Genomic DNA, 19,919 nt, shown 5'->3' with positions numbered 1-19,919 from the left:
TGATTCGTTTGAGCAAAAGACTTTCGTTTCTGACATTCTCTGTGTGTTGATATTACGACTTCAACCATGTTGAGCGTAAATAATATTTGTAGGCGTACTGAGAGATTATGGCTTGAAACAAGCTCCTACCCTCAAAACATATGTTTTGACGTGTTTTAAGGGTATTTTTGCCGGGCTTTCTATCTACTACCCTTTTCTTTGCCTTTTCGGAAAACGATACAAAATATAAAGCCCGACAAAATGCCTTAAAACGCGTCAAAACAGTCGGAGCCAAACCTCTGCTTGGAGAGTAAGTTGATAAACTTCTCAGCTTGGGTACTCTTCAGTGTCGAATTGTCATGTCAGAACCCGGCCATATTCGTCGTGCAACAAGTGTCGAGGCAAATATCAGGCAGGGGCAGAATTGGGCGTGACACGGGGAGCAGGTGTCGCCGTCCAAGCGGAAATATCGCCCCGCCCCGGCCCGCCCATTCCGGCACAATTAGCACCGACTGTTCAACAAACTACCGCTGTGTTTACATTATCAGTGTGTTGCCCCCAACAAGGGCGTCTGTCTTTGCTAATATCCAGGGAGGTGTATGGCTTAGGCCGTCTTTTTGCATGAGTCGTACTCTCCAAGCAGTTGGTGGGGAGGCTGGTCGAAAAATACGGCATATAAGGAAAAGGTCACGATTTTCCCCACCAACCTCTGCTTGCCTTGGAGAGTAATGTTGCGTACATTCAGTGAATAGGACACCACTTAAACCTTCACAAGGCCTTGTTAAGGGGTTAAAGATAGCAGAATTTGACAAAAATGACATTTTTTCGACCTGTCGGCTAATCGCCTGCATCAGCAACTTCTGTTTTCGCTGATGTCCAGGGAGGTGTGTGGCCTAGACTTTGTTCTTCTGCGTCTTTTCGCACGATTCGTACGCTCAATTAATAGGACAACACTTTAACCTTCAACAGGCCTTGCTATGGCTTAAAGATAGCAGAATTTGGCAAAAACGGAATGTTAGAACTGGCGGTAAGTCGTCTTCATCATGGCTTCTTTCTTTTCCAAGGAGACTTAAGGCTTCGGCGTGTTCTTCATTGTCCTTTAGCTTTTTTTTCCTAAATTCAATGAAAAGCGCGCCGCTGAACGAGTCCAAGCCGCACGTCTGACTGAAGATTACGAATCAGTGTCGGTTGACCTCTTTGTTGGTTCATCGCTTACTTCCTTGGTTTGAGAAACTAATGTAATGAGAAAGATTCTGAACCACGCTATTAAAAAGCCGAAGGCAGACCGCCATCCCAATTAAGATAGATATAAACATAAAAACAAGATAAAAAGCACCTAGATGAAATTGTAGATGACCGTTTACACCTTTAGCAAATTGCTTGAGTAACTGTTGCCTTGCACAACTTACTATCTGGATCGACCTACATCGACGCAAGCCCCGAAGCGAAAACGTGTATGCAAGGTGCAGAAGAGACATATCTTTCGAACTACTTCATCCTTGGATGTTTCTTTTCTTCTTACTAGAAAATCTGCTCCGACCATTCCGAAAATTCCCCTTCGCTTTGTTACATCCCTCTCCGTGTTTTGACCAAAAACAGACGCCTGTTGTAGGAAAGCAAACTTTTAAAGAAAATGACCGCGTACAACACACTGCTCGCCCTTGACCCGAGCACCTGCTCCCAACGTTCCGAACATTCAGAATCGTCTCATACCTAAAGCGCAACACCAACAGATTAGTTCAAAAATCAGATTAGTATAATTATGACGCGGTCACTTTTGTGAAGGCCACGGTACAATTTTGCATTCGAATCATTTTCAAGTAGGTTGAAATATAACCAACCGCCGGCGAGAATCCGAGACAGCTTTTTTCCGCAATGAAAAGACGTGCAAGGTAACCGATTTGGTGTACTTCTACCTATCAAGAGTCGTGGTAAGTTCTGAGGAATACTCAAGATGTAGGTTTCATTTTAGATTGGATTGGCGAACGCCTGTCTTAGATAGACAATTGTGAATTAAATTTTAAGACAGCATTGTCATAAGACACAAAACATCGTAAGATGGCAATTGATGAGATGTATCCAGACAAAGACGGTATTGTAGTTTGGCAAAGGAAAGTTAACGAATCAGAAAAACGGCGAAATGAGGACAAAATGAAAACAATCTTCTCCCGGTGCGCGCGCACAAAGAATCGCGGATGGTGGTCCGCCCGGCCCTCTCAGCCGAATAAATCGTCCGAAACACCTGTCAATCACCGGGACTCAGGAGTGACGATCCTGGTACGATAAAGGCTCAATCCCGTGGAACGTCATTTCGAACAAATAGAACCACGATTCTATTTCTATAAATGGCGGCGGTGGCCAGTTCTGTGTTTGATGGAGTGTTCGAAATAGAACCATGATCGAACCAAGGAAGTTCTATCGAACAGGGGGCGGGGCTTCAGGAGCAGTCCATACCGCCACCGGCTTACAAGGTGTTTACTAGCGCGCTGTACGCGATACTATCTGGTCTAATTGTCTGACTTTATGCGCTAAGGCGACTTGTGTGCTTTAGAGGTATTTAAGAGTCTTATAAATCTTGCTTTGACATAATTAGAAGGGATGAGGGAGTGTTAATTCGCTGTAAGACACGGATCGGAAGCGTTTATCTTACACTGGTCATAAACGGCACAGGACATGCCGGGGGTTTCCGAATACAAATCGCATCGTTAAAAGTTATGGTTCAGAAACCGTGGTGCGAACCGTAATCGGACATTGCGATCCTGAGGTCACTATACTCTTAGTGAGTTCTATGTACTTTGTGCTGGTCAAATCAAAGGTGTTAATGCGCATGCGGTTTCATCATGTTTTGTAAAATCAACGATATTCAGAAGTACCACGAGTGTAATTCTGCGTTGTTGATTGAATGAATACATAGAGAAAAGAAAGGAGAAAAAAGAAATCGCCATATCTGTGTATCAGCGTAAGAAAAGAGACAAAGCAACTAATACACAGGGGACTGGGGCTCAGGTTTTGTATAGGGCACAACGCCCATTTAGGATAAATGCAAAGCGCTTTGAATTATCGCACATTCATTGTTTTAAGCACCATCATTTTTTAATGACTTTAAACGAAGGTGTTAGCATTTTCGGACCGTCCTTTACATCTTTGCACGTGCATGGTCGGGTGTTGATAAAAGATCACATGTGACAACGTGCAAAATGAATGAAACAAGGTACATACACGAGCCGAAATGCTCGTAGATTAGTCAGCAACACCTTGTAAACAAGTCCCCGGCTGCTAATGATGTTCCCCTCACTTTAACACCTGTTGTCTGTGCCCGGAGCGGGGTTTAGCACAAACAAGGGGACCCAAACCCCTTCGGTACAAACTGTCAATTCGGTATTCAGATTTCTGCAGGGAAAATGTGGAATTTCTAAACATTTTTGATTAAAATCAAAGATCCTTTGTTACCTTCGTTGCGTCATCAAAAAGTCAGTCGGATTGTCTAATTTTTGACGGTCTTCTTTTGCCATTTTCTTGCGGCGTTTTGTGTGCCTTTCTAGTCTTCTTCTCTGTTCGCCTTTTCCTACAAATCCAAGCATCCTTTCTAATTCTATTAAAGCTATTAACCTAATCTTTGTAACACGTTATGGTCTTTTATCGAGTAGGTGCGAAGTGCAGGCGCGGCAGCCCAAGCGAACAAAACCGCACCACCAGAAACACGTACTAAACGTAGCCACCACAACAGGCTCTCTGGGCCTTGTTTCGTCTTTTTGGACTGCACTTTGGCTGACCCTTTCTTTTTGTACTGGGTCGCTTGATAAATGACCAGCAAAAGTGTGCCCTGATGTAGAGGCTATACTAAACGCTGATCTCCAAGCAGAGGCAAATTCGTATCGTTTCTGAATCTCCCGGAACACCGAGGATTTCTACATCTGCGAAATGAAAGACTAAAATGCTTCAGAGTAGCTTGAGTAATGCTTAAGAGTATCTTGAAAAATGTTACGATTTTCCCTCTGTACATCTCGTCGGAGGTTAACAAAAAGTGACATCAAACAAAGCTTAAAAATTAGGAGAAAACTGGCAACAAAATGTTTAATAGAGTGTTTCATAAGTCCAGTTTCTTAAGTGTTTATATTTTCTTACCCCAGGAGGAGCCGACGCCCCACAAGGTGATTGAGAAGAGGCGGAGAGACCGCATCAACCAGCGGTTTGAGGAGCTGCGCGGCCTGGTGCCCACTGCACGGAACTCACAGGTGGGCAGGACTGCACAGTTTCTGTTGCGGTTTTTGCATTCATCTAACGTTACTCTTAGTCAGGAAAACTGGACTGAATGACATTTTTTTGGCAGAAATACCCCGAGTGCTTTCGATCATCCTGCGATTTCCATACTCTCCAGGAAGAGGTTGGGCTCTGGCTGTTTTTAAATGGTACATAGAAAGCCCGACAAAAACTCATAAAAACTCTTTTTGGAGCGTACGATGTCTAGGGTTCGGTGGACAGTCTGTCAAACTTATACATGTCAATGAACCCTCGTTCGGCTGTCCAGGGCAGGTCCGTCGCCCGTACTGGCGTAAAGTTCTACGGCGTATCTGCGTGCTCCAAAATCCGTCGGATTCCCTACAAGTTCGTACGGAGGCGGTACTTACCACTTTAAATACGGATCCCAAAAGATTGCCCACGTTTTGGCACGTAGACAGCACGTATTTGCACTTACGGCGGGTTGTGCCCTTAGCTTTAGTATCGTAGACGGGGCTTTACCAACACAAACGACTGTCAGGTTAACAGGTGGTTTTTGTAGGGAAGTAGAGCGGATCCTATTCAGGAAGGGATTCTGTATTAACATAGGAGTTAACAAGGTTTGGCTAGGGTTTACCAAAACACGGAAGAAACTCCAGAAGACAAGCGGCCCTGTTTTTATTCTGCAGGATCCATGATCATAAGAATTATCAGAAACACTTCTGGAATGTCACAAACTTAGAAGAAAAATGTCAAGAATTCCGTTAAGTCGGGACAAATTCCCAAGACGATGCTGTAAGAAGCTATGACGTTAATGGATGTATTTAGGGCCAAGGAATTCATTGTTTGGAGGCATTGATATTATCTATATAAACTGGACAGATTTAAGGGGATAACGCGGGTGTTAAAGTGTCGTATTTGTGAGGTTTAAAATTCCTAAGGGAGTACAATTGTGGAGTTATTAATGTAAATATTTTTGCACATATCTTCTGGTCAATGCATTTTTGGCGGGGGTGGTGGTCTTGTTTATCTTTTTATCAAGAAGTAAAGCTGTCAATCAGTGTAATAGAGCAGCTTCAAAATGGGATTGACTGTAAAGTAAAAGGTGAAGGTAACGTGGGCGACCTCAGGCTGAGGGCAAAGTATGACACTTTTTTGTTAGCTGGTAGTGCAATGCTAGCCTCTACCAGGCTATGTGGATTGCTGGTCAAATGTAGAAATTGGACAAATAGTCGTCAGTACACTAGGGGAGTCGGTACGCGACCTAGCCGGTCAATTCCCCTAGCGTACTTTTCATTGATCCAGCTTGCATATTCATCCAAGCCCACAGGATCAACACTTCTCTTCTCGACACGTGTGTTGGGTTCTTTTATGTGAAATGGTTTGACACCACAAGCTTCCAAGAAGTAAAGAGCAGACCTCTACACCATGCAGACACAACCATACAGAACCTGAATCAGCTCCTTTCAGTGCCACTAAAGTGATACTGACTTTGCGGAGCCTCACCCGATGACACTTGGGGACAATGCCCCATGACACTGACTACCTCTGACATTTGGGATAAGCACAGCACTGTTTACTTTGTAAGCAAACAGGGACAATGTCAAATCCGCAAACTTGGAACACACCGGGCCAAGTCATCTTAAATGCTTGTAGCACGTCACTGTGCCTATGAAAACATTTTTGAAACAAAGTACAAAGTTTGTCCGGTGATTGTAGGCTACTACTAAGCCAATGAAGTACTGTAAAAGATTTGTTTTTGCAACCGCAGCGGGGACTTAATGTTGCAGTAGAAGGGAAAAGAGGTTTTTGTAGTGTTTATTTTTTGCGGTCCAAACAATTCTGTATAAAGCAGTAACGTTAGTAATACATTGGAAATGGATATTTGCAATGTCAAAAATTTGTAGTGGAGAGGTCACAGCAAAAAGAAGACCACTGAAAACATTTTAAGACTTACAGTACTTGAAAGATTGCAGATAGTGCTACACAATCTTTTGCTGTTGGATGCAGAAAGACCCATTCTTCAGTACCGGTGGACCAGTCAACCAGACCACGACTTCAGTCATTCTATCAGGATAGCAACCACAAAAATACATCAGTATTGCCGAAGATGTGACCCTGCAGTTCGTTGACGTTGAATTGACATAATCACCGAGCATATCCAATAACACGCAAGTCTCCGGGAACCCACGTGTCAAGGATGCTTAGCCGCTATTCTTCACGGGTATTAAGACTCCTTAGGTGTAGTTTTCACAGGTGAGAACCGTGTTGTGCTTTCCCAGGCCGGATCAGGAACAAGACCACGTTTTCACTGACACAAACCATGCAAAAATGGGGCAACAATTATCAAGAGCAATTGTTGGGAAGGACGGTAGACAATGGTGTTGTAAAGAAGTTGATAAGGAACAGACAGGACTGCAGGTCAGCGGGGGCTGAGAGGAGGAAGAGAGGGTCAGCAGTGATGTCATGCAAGAGGAATCGAGTAACAGGGTAATAAGGATCTCTGTCATTGTGCGCTGATTTAGAGAGGCACGGACTAAAACATGTGGCTCGATACAACAACACGCTGTCACGCTATGCCGTAGAACAATGGTACGGCATCAAATTTCTCGAAATTGCATCTTTGCTGTTCACTCCGTAAGTCCGTTGTGTCTCTCCTTCTACCAAATTCAGCACCAAGTTTGCCAAGTTCAAACTACCCTGTTTTTCTTGAGATCATGTAAATGCCATCTAAGACAAACTCAAACTCACTGGCTGTATACCAAGTTTTCTACTTGAGATCTTTTGGTCTTCTGATTTAGATCGTCGTTTACAACCTTTATCTGATTACCTGTGCAAAAACTGTTGCCCTGGCACACCTGTAGGTTGCTATAAATCACAAACTTGCTTTTGTGGACTTGAAACCTACTCTGGAAAAGAAGAAATGCAGCAGTAAAAAAGAGTTAAATTTACGAGGCCTTCTCAAAGGCTAGTTATATTTGAGCCAGGATAATTAGAAGCTTGGAAAGAAAGCACTGAGCCAGAAGACATCAGGAATCCTTGAGAAAGGTTATCTGGGTACATCTTAGACTTGTCTTTTCAAACCCCTGACAGAAAGCAGTTATTTACGTGACCAACCAATGCCACTTACAGCAAATAATGTCTAGGTACGAGAATTTTTTTAAAGACGACTGGCTCATATTTCCACTCTGTGCCATAATTACATGGATACAACATTGGGTGACCCTGGAGAAAGGTGTAACATTACAGTCTTGAAAGATAAGCTAGTCCTGAAAGATAGATTTATGAATAGATCCTCAAAAGATAAGACTTTAAAAATGGTACATGCTGTGTACTCTGCTTGCTTAGCACTGGGCACTTATGAGGACTAGCCCCCTGCTGTAGTGACTTGCACAAAATGTGTGGCCCAAGGGCTACAGTAATGTAGATGGGCGCCACCCCTAAGCATCTGTTACAGACCTACAGGCAACTTTAACTTAACTTAGACCTGGACTCTAATGGATGCTTCCCTATTGTGTGATGCATGAGGCCTCCTTTGGGATGAAAAATATTAGACAAAATTATCAACTCATATATTCTTGTGTTGACAGGGTGTTAAGAATGACAAGGTCCAGATACTCGTGCTCATCCTAACACTTGTGTTGGTGTTTCATTGTGTGTGTGTGAAGTGTATGAATGCATTGAGAGGGAGTGCTGTGCAGGGGGGATGCAGAAATATTAACTCTCATATTCTTGTGTTGACAGGGTGTTAAGAACGACAAGGTTGATCTCCTCCACATGACGATAGAACACCTGAAGACGCTGACGGGGAGGACCTCACCTGTGGACAGGGAAAATGGTGGGTAGACATTTAATATGAGCTCATTCTTTTCCAGTCTCGTCTAAGCTCTAATCTCTAAACTCTTTGATGTTGGTGTTCTGGCTATCTGTTTAGGCCGACGTCACATTTCCAAAATGGGGCCCGGCTGGACAGCTTTCGGGATTGAAATGTATGCTATAAAAGACATCAAACTACACACGACGTAAAGAGAATAGTCATGGGCATTATTTTTATATTTTTACGTACTACTATTTTTCGTTTCCACAAACCGGACCCCGGTCTGGAAATGTGACATTAGCTCACTCCATAGCTAATTTTCCAATGATTAGACAAGCTATTTTTGGGTTAGTTTACTTAAAACTGAGATCTTTTAAAAGTCTGCCTGGCTACATTTCTTGTTTAAAGATACAACATGTATACCACCCACAAACTTTATTACCGTGTGCAATGCTCACAATGAAAGACTTCAGTATAAATATCTCCAGTCTTGGCCCATTCAGGAGGAAAATATTTCTTAAAGTACGTTTCTTGAAGCTACAGGGTGGGCCTTGAGACCCTTTATCTGTGCTGACAATAGTGAGGAAACTCGGTCAGCAAACCCCATTACTGTCCTACAATAGACACTAGCCAACAACTACTCTGCTACTTCCTAACTCTTGAGGACATCTCAATAGCAAATTAATAGTCTTTCAAAATAATGTTGAATGATTGCACATGTACATGCAATACTATGTTTAAATATGTGATGATGTGGGATTTCTAAGTTCAAAAAGTTTGTATTAAGACTTGATGCCTTCATCGACTCGCAGCCTTGAGAAATTCTGAGAAGGTCCAGAAGAATGAAGTTTACAGTGTATTTCCACAAAAGTGTAACAAATTGGTTGCCTAGGCAACTACAATAAAGCTTCCCCGAGCTTCCCAGGGACAAGGTGAGGTTTTTCAGGAGGTACAACAATGGCCTTTCACTCTTAGGGCGCTGAATGGAACTTGAAGAAATAGAAAGTGACCTTTTGCCCCCTTTGTTCTCCATGTTGGTCAAGGAACTGCCAGCAAAGAAAAAGTGAAAGTCCTTGGACTGTCTTCTACACAGTAGCTTTGTGTCTAACTTGAAGCAACTTGAAGTAAAGTCAACTTAACTTTCTGAATGTGTTTAGAAGAAAGGTGCCAAGGCCAAGAGGGAATTTCAAAGTAAATGCTAAACTTGGAACAAGGTCAGCACACAAAGCAGCTCAAATGAGACAGTCAAGTGTTGTTGCAAGATTTCAGTTGCTTGAAAGAAATGCACCTTGCCCTCATGCCTGTAACTGATAAAACATACAAAACATACAAAAGTCATTTCCGTGCAATGATAAAAAAAGTTATCATAGCAGTTGTTACAAATTTTCTAGATAAAAATGTACCATCTTCCTTAATTCTTAAGACAATATAGGTCTTGCTAAGTTACCCCAATAATGTCCATGTAGTGATTTGACACAATTAAACTCGATGAACATTTAAGAGATGAGAAAACTTTTCATTCTGTGAGAAAAGGTTTAGAGTAGATCTTGGTACTGGTAGTATGCTGTAATATTGCAATGTACAGTTACTTTTATTTCATCCCTAGCTGATGTACATGTAAGGCCATAAAATAGTGTATATTCAAATACCATATGATTGAACCCAGGGATAACTGTTTTGGATCCATGGAATCTGCAAGATTTCCAAAAGTGATGTATTCTGACCTGCATAGACAAGAATATTGACATGACATTGGTCGGAACTTTGTTATACCAACATCTGGATGATGCAAAACTTAGATTTAAACTCAGACCAGGTCAAATGACTCCCTTGGGGCAAATGAAGAAAGGGTTCTGAATCTGACCACCCCCTGTCTACATCACTGTAAGAGTTACTCCTATTGCAGCTTGCACCTGGCTTTCTTCATAATGGCCTTGAAATAAATAGCGTTGAAATTCTTGATCTAAATCTCTCTTGCGCCTCAGTTGTCATAGTAAAGCAGACCATTTTCCTTTTAGATCACCCAAAGTTAAAGCCCCCGACACAGATTACGGGGCAATGTTAAAGGGCTCCTTGCAAACGAGGTGGCAGAAAGGTGCATAGCCGCACACTGACAGAGACGCATGGGGAGGGTTTTAAACCCTTTCAGCGCACCTCTCCGAGTTTAGGATTTCAAAGCGCTCAGCAGAGCCAGAAAATGGCACATTTCCCAGATGGATGGGTAGTGCCCTGAGGTCAAGACCCTTTTGTGGAAGATTCAGGGTCTCCTTTGGTGGAGGCTGTATGCAGATCGGGGTTCTGTCAGGAAAGTTCGCCACGGTTGGCTGGAGAAATGGCCGGACAAAGGCACACACGCTAGGCCTGTCGTGGCCATTGTTGGCCGCCGTTTTGGTCAGAGCTGTGCTGGCAGCTGAGGGGAGTCAAAGGGGGCAGAACCAAGTCCGTTTACCGGAGCATTCCTCCACACGGGTTCTTTTGGATAAATTATCCCATAGTTGACCTCCTTGGCGTGGATCAGTTGGACAGTGCTGCCTGGAAATGTGGTGTGAAGACTAGCTGACTGCTGCCAACTCGTGTCAGGGAACTCTGCAGCAGTATAACAAAATATTGGATACTTATAGCTACTTCTACTACTTTGTAGCACTTTCCCTAAGCAAGGACGTTATATATTATAATTAAACGTCCTTGCCCTAAGCAACAAACAAATGGTACCTTCAGTTGTCATCCTCTCAGTACCACCTTGTCAATAATTACAAACTATATAATTCTGCTTAAATTGAACAAATTTGCTTGTTTTGAGCTGAGTTTTAACCTCCTTGCTTAAACGTATATAATATTTTATTATGTACATCATCTCAGCATCACATTATCAATTTTCAAATCCAGGTAATTTTGATTAGATGCAACAAAATTTGCTTGTTTTCAGCCCCTCCTTAGACCTACATGTACAGTATCACCAAGTGGGCACCCTGCAGCAAAAAATTTGTCTAAATTCTTGCAACCTTGACTGTAAAAAGTGACGCAGAACAGTGGATTTCCTTGCCTTTGCCTGACTGCTAAAGTGTACATCTGCTCGAGAGCTGCATTCAGACCCAAGGTGTTCACTGGAACAATAGCCTCCGAAAGAGAAATGTAAATTCTGGGAAGGCAGGCACAACACAACAATGGGCAGTTGGAATAATAACAGCCCTTTGTTGCAGAAATCACCAATTCCTCTACCCTTACATGTGCCCGACAGGCAACAACATAAAAACTTCAAAAGCCTGAAAAGGATAGCGTGGTCCGGACGTAATTCAGAACCACTGATGTGGAAGAGCATTGCTCTTTTTTATAAAACAAATTTATGACTTTTGATGAAAGCTTTGATCTGGATGCCAGAGCTTCATACTGTCATTATCAAATTTTGTAATATCATTCAAATCAGAAGTAAATCTTAAAATAAATCTATAAACACACAAATTGCACTAGAAACATAGTTACCACAAGCACAAATATTTAAAGTTTCATAATCTTCTTCAACTAGAAGACTTAGTACTTTGTAGCCTTTAATGGGATCATAATCATGTTTATATCTAATATGCAAGTGTGTATTTCTTCGTAAAAGTTTTCCTCATTTTTACATAAACAAAGGATTTGAAGAAAATCTTTGAACTCTAGTCCTGCCTGAGGATGTGCATGAAGCAACAACAAGAACATCTGCACAGTCATGCACCTTATCCCACTAAAAGCAATTTCCAGCCTTCACAGGTACCATTATACTGTTTACGCTAAGGTGGAAAACACTACTTTTACTTGTAAATCTGGCCGGAACCCTGATCGCACCTTAATTATACCAAGAACAGCACTGTACATCAGTCTCAGACCTGTAATTTCCTCCTTGCACGAGAAAACTAAATACAAATGACCGATTAGACTTGGTGTCTGGAAACTAACCTCAGCTGAAATGTTACAGACGGCTGGTGTAGAGTCTGATGATTTTTTCCTTTTACAAGCTGAATAAAGCAATTTTCTATTGTTTCAAAGAACTTTATGGCTAACCTGCATTTCTAACCAGTCAAGAGCATGAGAGACTTAAAAGTAAAAAACAAAAACAAACTCCAAACCACTTAAAAATCTGGCAAATTTAACCACTCATCAGAAATGTAGATGAACTTCAAAGAGTTTTAATACATTTTGTTGAAAACAGCCATGATTTCTGATGAAAAGATTTGGAGGAATTAAGAAGAAATTAAGCAAAAATGAGAAGAGAAGAATTTGAGCCTCATACTTCATAGATGACCTTGAAAATTCCCCTGAAAAGTCACTGACCGATCGGATGGCATAAAGCCTATAAGTAAGATTTAAGTGAGATCTGGAGAAAGTAAGACTTATGAAGTCAAGCAAGAATGGGGGGCTAGTAGAGTTTGATCCTAAGATTAACTCAAATCCTACAAGTGCCAGTGACCGAAGACTTCAGCCTTTACAATACATGTAATAAGATGTTATCAGTCCTAATAATCTACAGAGAGGGATGAATAAGGCCTGAGCCTTGTTGAAACTTTTCTTCCACTTCAACTGACCTTTACATAACCAGGCAGAGATGACTCAGCATCAGATCGACTGGAAGAAAGAGGATTTCTGGTGTATCATCACCAGTACTTACCAAGGGATACCAGCTTCAACTCAACAAAAGGCAGAGCTCTGAATCAGCTATAAGAAGTAATAGGCAAACTCAGAAGCAATGAAACTGGTGGAAATCTAACACAATAAAAAGATACAAAGTGAACAGATTTTGCTTGAAGAATTTGAAAGCTTTGGGATACTGGTTTCAACACAACAAAAAGCACAGCTTGAAGCTAGTTATATCACAATCATCAATCCGTTGTAAGTAAATGATCGGTCATATTCAAGGGCATAATTTTTCCCTACTGCCTACGTGTCCCAAGCCCAGGTTATCACTATTCTTATAGTACTTCAAAGTGATTCCAGGAATTAGGTATGCAGGGCTTAGGCAGCAGGTATTTAATACATTATGTAACTAGCTAAGTTTGTGAGTTACACAAAAGATTACGTGACTGTGCACTGGCAAGACTCTTCCTGGCACGGATATGGGGAGCAACAATAAGCCAAAATTACTGTTATCTACATCCCAGTCATCGCAATAAGGGCCACTAATTGCAGATATTTGATTTACACGTTTCGGTTTCCAGTACTGCAATCTCTTGCGGAAATCCTCTAAACTTTTGTTAACTTTTGTTTTTCTGATATAGGGAGAAACAGTAAGCCCAAATTATTGTTATCTACGTCGCAGTCATCGCCATTTGCAGATATTTGATTTACACGTTTCGGTTTCCAGTACTGCAATCTTCTGCGGAAATCCTCTTAACTTTTGTCAAAGTCTTGTGGCAAACAAAGGGCCTGGTTACAGCACAGGAGGTGCCTCCCTGTGATCAGCTCTGTAGTACCAGCATCATGAGGCAAAGCTTTATCCCAGCTATGGAGGCTTAAGGCAAGACATTTAAGCTAAGACGTCTTAGGATGACTTAGTTCAAGGTCAGGAGGACGTTGTAACGCAAAGGATTCCTTTGACGTTTTGTCAAACAGAAACCGTAACCAGGATATTGAGGCCGTTTTGTCAAACAGAAATCGTAACCAGGATATTATGGCAGCAGTTTAGCTTTGAGGACACAATGGCTGGTTGTTCCTGGCATTGGTTGAACTCGTCAATCCGAAAATATATATCCACAATAAGGTGGTGTCTTTATTGTTGAGAATAGTAGAAAATCACCAAAATTTGCTGAAAAGTTGAAGTATTCAGAATCTTGACTGCTTAGGAGTTAAATGACCTATTGACAGGTAGTAATAGTAAAATGGGAGACCCTTGCCTTGGGCATCGCATTTACTCCCTACTGTTTAATGATTTGATGATGATGTTTAATGTATTTTTCAATGGTCAAAATAGCCTTTCTCTTAACTTTTGGTGGAATTAAGCCTGGAGCTAATCCCAAAATTACCTGTGAACAGACACCAGGGTTCTAGTCAGAAGTTATCTTAGCGTAATATCTATGGCAAGATACAGGTATAGCAAACTGATCAATCAGGGGGATGTTGTGGACAGGGGTCATCGCCCATCTACAGTGAGGAGATTTTGAAAATGTAACGAAAAAAGTTGGCATTCTATGAGGGTACCCATAGGGGGACATACCTAATATTTTTTGGCCACGTGTAATTTGGAGGATTCTCTGTCACTTTGCATGGAGGGTTATAACGACATATTTCACATTCTATCTGACATTATTTCACACTTGTCGTAGATGATAGCAAAGTACCACCCCAGTCTAGTTTAAAACAAGTGCAATGGTTTTCACAATGGTGGTCACAAATAATTGCACAATGGCCCAATACTTATAGAACCCTGGGAGCATTTTTCCTCAGGCAGTCTATATTTAACAGCAGGACATTAGGATTATGGCATGGGCACAAAGTTGTCATCGAGAGAAACAGCGTTCCTTGTGTCTAAGTGTAACGCTGCCTTAGACAAACACGTGTCGAGGTATTGCAGTACCAAATAAACAAACAAACGGACAAGAAAAGCAGCACAGGTGGAATAATAGTCAGGGAGCTTTTAACTTGAGGCGATTCTGGGCCAAGCTATTAAGAGCGCTTACTGGTAGTGTGTATATGAACAAGATGTGCACATGTTAGTCTCTACTAGAATAACTATACTGCCTATAGGGAGAATAATTTGCAATGGGAGTTTGGCCAGCCTAGGGTTTCATTGGTCTGTGGATATACCGTGGACTCACTTTTCTGGCCGATTACAATTTTGCCTAAGTGCTCATAAACCTATGTGTGTATTCATTCATATTCATAACATTATGTGACTTATGTGACAGCGACTGTCATTTAAGTATAGGATAATTTAGCCATATACAGCTATAAAGCCAAAGCTGCAGGGCTGTTGTGAATTAGGGCTTTACCATAATGGCCAATATTGACAAACAGAGGCCATATATACTCATACTTTAGTCATAGCGACTTAAAAGGCCTGGTAGAAGCTATACGCATTAACATGTAGGTGTGTAAATGCTCAGTCTCAGTGTTTCACATTTTTGTGGCATTTAGTACATCTTTTCAGGGGAAGCTAGGAAAACACTGACCAATAGGGAAGCCTCAAACGCATGCATGAAAATACTGACCTGTACCCTATATCTGCTTGGAGATTAGTAAACAGAGACAGACAAGTTGTAAGAGGCACAATTACTCCATGTCAGAAACAACAGATGGGCCGAATGTGTCTTATCTCTTATCTACAACTCTTAACAGTCTCCTCATTAAACCCACGAGATAATCACTCCAGCTTTTAATCATCAGCTCCTTCAGGTGAGGATTAATCACACAAATGCTGAGAGATCATAATCTTTAGTGCCAAGGGCTTCTTGGTAATACTATGTAGATTGTTCTGTGGCACTTCCAGACAACTCCAATTTACTGGTCACAGGAAAGTCGGTTCTAGTCAACTCACAAGACATTATCAAAGAAGGGAAAAATTGGTGGCAATCACCTTATATTAGCAATACTCTGAATACAGTCAAGTTTGCACAAGTGACCACCTCTATACATGACCAATGTGACCACTTTTTCTTGGTGGTGACCCTTAGATAATTTTTCCCATTGACACAAGCATTAAAGGATCCTGTCTATAGAGACCACCTGTTGGCATATAAACCAGATTTTATGATTCTTTATATATCTTGAGCAGTCCTGACTGTAAGGTTGAAATGAGGGCAGTGGGGGAAATATTTTTCTGTTAACTAAACTAGGTTAAAGGAAGAGTAATTAGGAGATAGCCTTTGATTGGGCCCTGACATGCCTGAGGGGAGTTGCTCTCAAACATAACTTCATCAACCATACATTGCAATTTAACTAACCAGGGCAATGAAGCAAAGCTGGATTCCTGGAGGATATCTTCAGGAGGTTTAGGTGCAACGGTGTGTAAAAAATGAAGGAATTCGTCTCCTTTTGCTACTCTGGTAAGATATGTTTGTCCGGCACTGACATTAAAATGTCCCGCTCATGTAAAGGTAAAGGTGTGAAAGGAATTAACTCTTATTATCCTAGGTACGTGTACAGGCGATAATGGGGGATTAGGGGATTTTCAGGATAAGATGGGTGATAAAATTGCTCTTTATCTAAATTGTGTATCTTCTAAATGTGTTTACATGGAAGGTTTCCAAACTAATTTGGTGTCAATGAGTGCAGGGTTTTTGGTTTGATCTCAAATTTTTGTACTATGAAAAAAAAAAAAGACAAATAGACACATCAAGTATAAGGAATAAAAACTTTCTACGGTCTTACAGTCTTTCTTCAAGCAGTTCACTTAGACCTTTAATACCAGACCATTACAGACTGTACTTCACCCTGCCACACAAACCATTGACCAGTTTATGAAAAGCGGATCTCCGTTCAAGTATCTCAGTTCCTCGGCTTTATGGTCCTCACAATAGCTGACGAAAACTTGATGGTTTAGCAACAAAGCCTCGTCACGTAGCCCAGAATCTGAACCAATCGTCCTTTGTGCCACAACACAACCGGAGTGAGAGTTATAAGTTTTTGTTTGTGTATTTAACATGGTACACCAACCCACAAAAAGCAGCCGATCACCAACATTGGAAGGATACACTAAGCAAACACAGGAAGCCCTTTGACAGAAACGCACACCTGCATTGCTAGCCGCTGTTTCATCTTTATCGAGACAATTTCGTCTTTGTGCTGCAGAGTGATGGATGCAGCTGAGATGGATGGCTGCTGCCAAACTTATTACGTTATTTGTTTTTCGTGCCACAAAAAGAAGAAAAACAAAAACGCAGATCTATCAACTTAGAGCTAGTACTCTTAAATGTCACGGCCTGTTAGGTCACGTGCCATGTATGGTTTCCAGTATACAGTGCAAATATGCCAAACTCTTTGGGTTCAAAAGCTTACAGTCAATAGCAATACTGGTACTAAAGAGACTTGCAATACCTCAGATGAGTCTAACCTAAAATGCATGGCCTTTAAGCTTTCGTTGGGTCCATATAGACTATGTACTAGACTTCTAATGGGACTTTTCTTCGGTAAATCTCATTAGGAAATTGCATTACTGTAGTCTCGTTGGCAATATACCAGAGCCAAACTCTTCAAGCCTGTACTGAATAATGATAACATTTAACTATTAAAACTGAAATAAACTGAAAGTCAGCTCAGATGGACAGAAAGATGGCCTATGCTATTAGCTGCTAAAGACACAATACTGTAAATATTCTCAATCATTTTTACAGACTTTTAGTCCAGTTTTTTAACAGCCCGGTTTACTCTGCTAAAGGCGGAGTAACTGAACTGGAAAATGTAATTGACATAGCTCAATAACATCCTTACTGCCTAGTTACAGGACCAAACAACGAACAAAGGCTCTAATTTGTCAAAAAGCTACTTTAAATACCTTTTTTTCTTAAACCTCTTGGCCTTTAACCTCTTCACACAAGCACTCGTGTTAAGGCCTTTGGACCCACACTTGTTCCTAGCACTGGCGCATTGTCATCAAGGAATTAAGTTGACTCTTTCTCCGCTGTTCTTTTGGATTCCGCAATCGCTTGTTAGCACAGAAGGTGTGGGGTGGGTACGTGGGTGGTGCTGTACTGGGTGGGTGGGTCATTGTGTGGGTGGTTATTCTGAACCTTACACTTGGAATTTTAGTCATCAGTCCTACAGTATGTATGGGGAAAGCATGTCAAAGTTGTCGACAGGAGTATGCATGGGTTTGGCTCAGTGTGCTTAGCAAAAAACTTGGGCTGTAGCGCTGCTACATTCTTTCTTTTGAGGTGAATTCATAAGAAAGAAGAGGATTCTTTTGCTGAAGATTCTGTAGCCTATACCTTGACTGTAAGGTTTGATCCACTCACACTGGGAAGGACCTCTACTCTTATTCTTAAATGTGGTGGGTTCTTTAACCTGCTTGAGGCCTGGCTCTCCTCAAACATGGGACCTCCATTTCACATGCCCAACCAAAGATAATTCATCTCCAACTGTCAGTAAAGTGAGGAAAGTCCATTTCCCAAGGGCACAAGATCGGTGACAGACTTTGCACCAAACATCCCGCAGTTGCGCCACACGACCCTACCTATTGCAATATTTTTTAAAGATGTATGTAGTTTAGTAATGTTGTGGACCTTGGAAGGTTAGCCCTATTGGCCTAAAAGGTTTCGTAATAAATGAAATGAAATGAAAAATTTCAGCTATCGAAAAAGCTTTGCCTTGTTGTAATACAAATTTTCTCTTTGCCTCTCCAGATGAGAACTGCCCGCAGCAGACGTCAGCCCCTCCAGCCAGGGGAGTCATCTTCACAGCGACGGACGCGGTTCTCGCCGGTTTCTCGGAGTGCGCGTACGAAGCCCTGCAGTACCTCTTACACGAGGAGCACATGCCTGAGGACAGCGAGCTGGTCGTCAGTCTCCGCTCCCACCTCAGGAACTCGCAGATGTCTCTCGACGTGCACCGAGTCCTTCAGACACACCTCCCGCACCCCACCTTCGATTCAGCCCCGCCCCAACGCCTCATGACACCGCCCAGACATGCCGTGGACTTGCCCCTCCCCCCGTCCCCGCACACGATGCAGTCTCCCAGCCAGCCGACGGCGTCCAGATCGGAGCTCGCCATGCCCACGAGCGCACAGCAGCCCACACCAACAACGTACCCGAACTCCCCGAGGGTGGTCCACAGCTTTTCTCCGGCGAAGCTTCCCAGTTCGCCGGGGGTGCAGATGTCCATGCAGCAGCAGCAGGCTGTCAGCATGCCTAACTCGCCGGGGGTGCAGCTCAGTATGCAGCACAGGCTAACCCCTCCCTGCACCACCCCCAACAGCACCATGTCCCTCGCAAACGTCACGCCCCTCACAGTTGCCATGGCAACGTCAACCGTCGCCAGGGCAACGGCATCTGCCGCCATGGCAACCAGCAGTCCTTCGCCGGGTCCAGTGATGCCGATATTTGCCTACCTGCCGCCCCGTTCCTATGGTTACCCCATGCCTGCCCCGCCCCCACCCCCACCCCCGCCCCCACACTATGCCAGCGGCCCGCCCGTCAGTCCGTACCAACCAGTGTTCGTCGGCTGGCTGCCCCAGCCGCCACAACCACCTCCACAATAGGGGAAAAACACCAAAAAAATATTAACAGCATACAGAAATTTTGCTAATACTTGATTAATCTATGGACCATTTTGATTGACACACGACAACAAGAAACAAAAAAAAATGATTTATCAACGACCAGTCTGTTTTCTTATTAGTGTGTCTAACATATCAAGCTGCCCGTCACCACCTACAAAAAAGGACACCAAAGGATATCACTGCCATCAAATCCTCCATTCCCTGACTGTGGAAAAACAGAAAGAACACACTGCCTTAACATTACAGTATTAAGAACACTGAAAAGTGTTTCAAGACTGTCTTTTTGTTCTCAGAGATATGCTGATCGCAGATGTTTCTTAACCCTCATCCGACCGTATGGGGTCATTTTTGACCCCAGGCGTATATTTTAATCTGCCACAGCAACATTTTTCATCAGAGAAAAAATTCCTTTCATGAATTTGTTTGTATACATGTCTTACAACATCTACCAATTTTTCGCCGAGTTTTGCCCATTATTGTATAAGCTATACTTGAAAGTTTGTGTCTTGTTCGGTGGGGTCAAAAATGACCCCAGCCAATTATGAATCATTAATTACATAAATATCAAGATATTTCAATAGAATTACAGGCATTCCTCATTATTGCTATTGCAGCAACAGGTTATAGTTGCTTAGATGAGTAAACACCGAATATTTTGAAAGAAATTTAGTATTTTAGTGTAAAACACAGTTTTTCGACATTCTGCATAAATTATGATAATAC

At 42.2% G+C, this 19,919-nt stretch overlaps 1 protein-coding gene across 1 annotated transcript in view; it reads left to right on the top strand.

Moving 5' to 3' along the window:
• Positions 1 to 19,517, top strand: part of LOC118423383 (hairy/enhancer-of-split related with YRPW motif-like protein) — a 27,438-nt gene extending 7,921 nt beyond the window's left edge. The window contains exons 3-5 of the mRNA XM_035831500.1: positions 4,110 to 4,214; positions 7,942 to 8,035; positions 18,322 to 19,517. Of these exons, the coding sequence (XP_035687393.1) occupies positions 4,110 to 4,214; positions 7,942 to 8,035; positions 18,322 to 19,175 (1,053 nt within the window). The 3' untranslated portion in view covers positions 19,176 to 19,517. The remainder of the gene's footprint in view (positions 1 to 4,109; positions 4,215 to 7,941; positions 8,036 to 18,321) is intronic.
• Positions 19,518 to 19,919: the final 402 nt, after the last annotated feature.

Source organism: Branchiostoma floridae, chromosome 9 (assembly GCF_000003815.2).
Source record: "Branchiostoma floridae strain S238N-H82 chromosome 9, Bfl_VNyyK, whole genome shotgun sequence".
Classification (NCBI taxonomy): domain Eukaryota; kingdom Metazoa; phylum Chordata; class Leptocardii; order Amphioxiformes; family Branchiostomatidae; genus Branchiostoma; species Branchiostoma floridae.
This window is presented reverse-complemented; position numbering and strand designations above follow the sequence as displayed.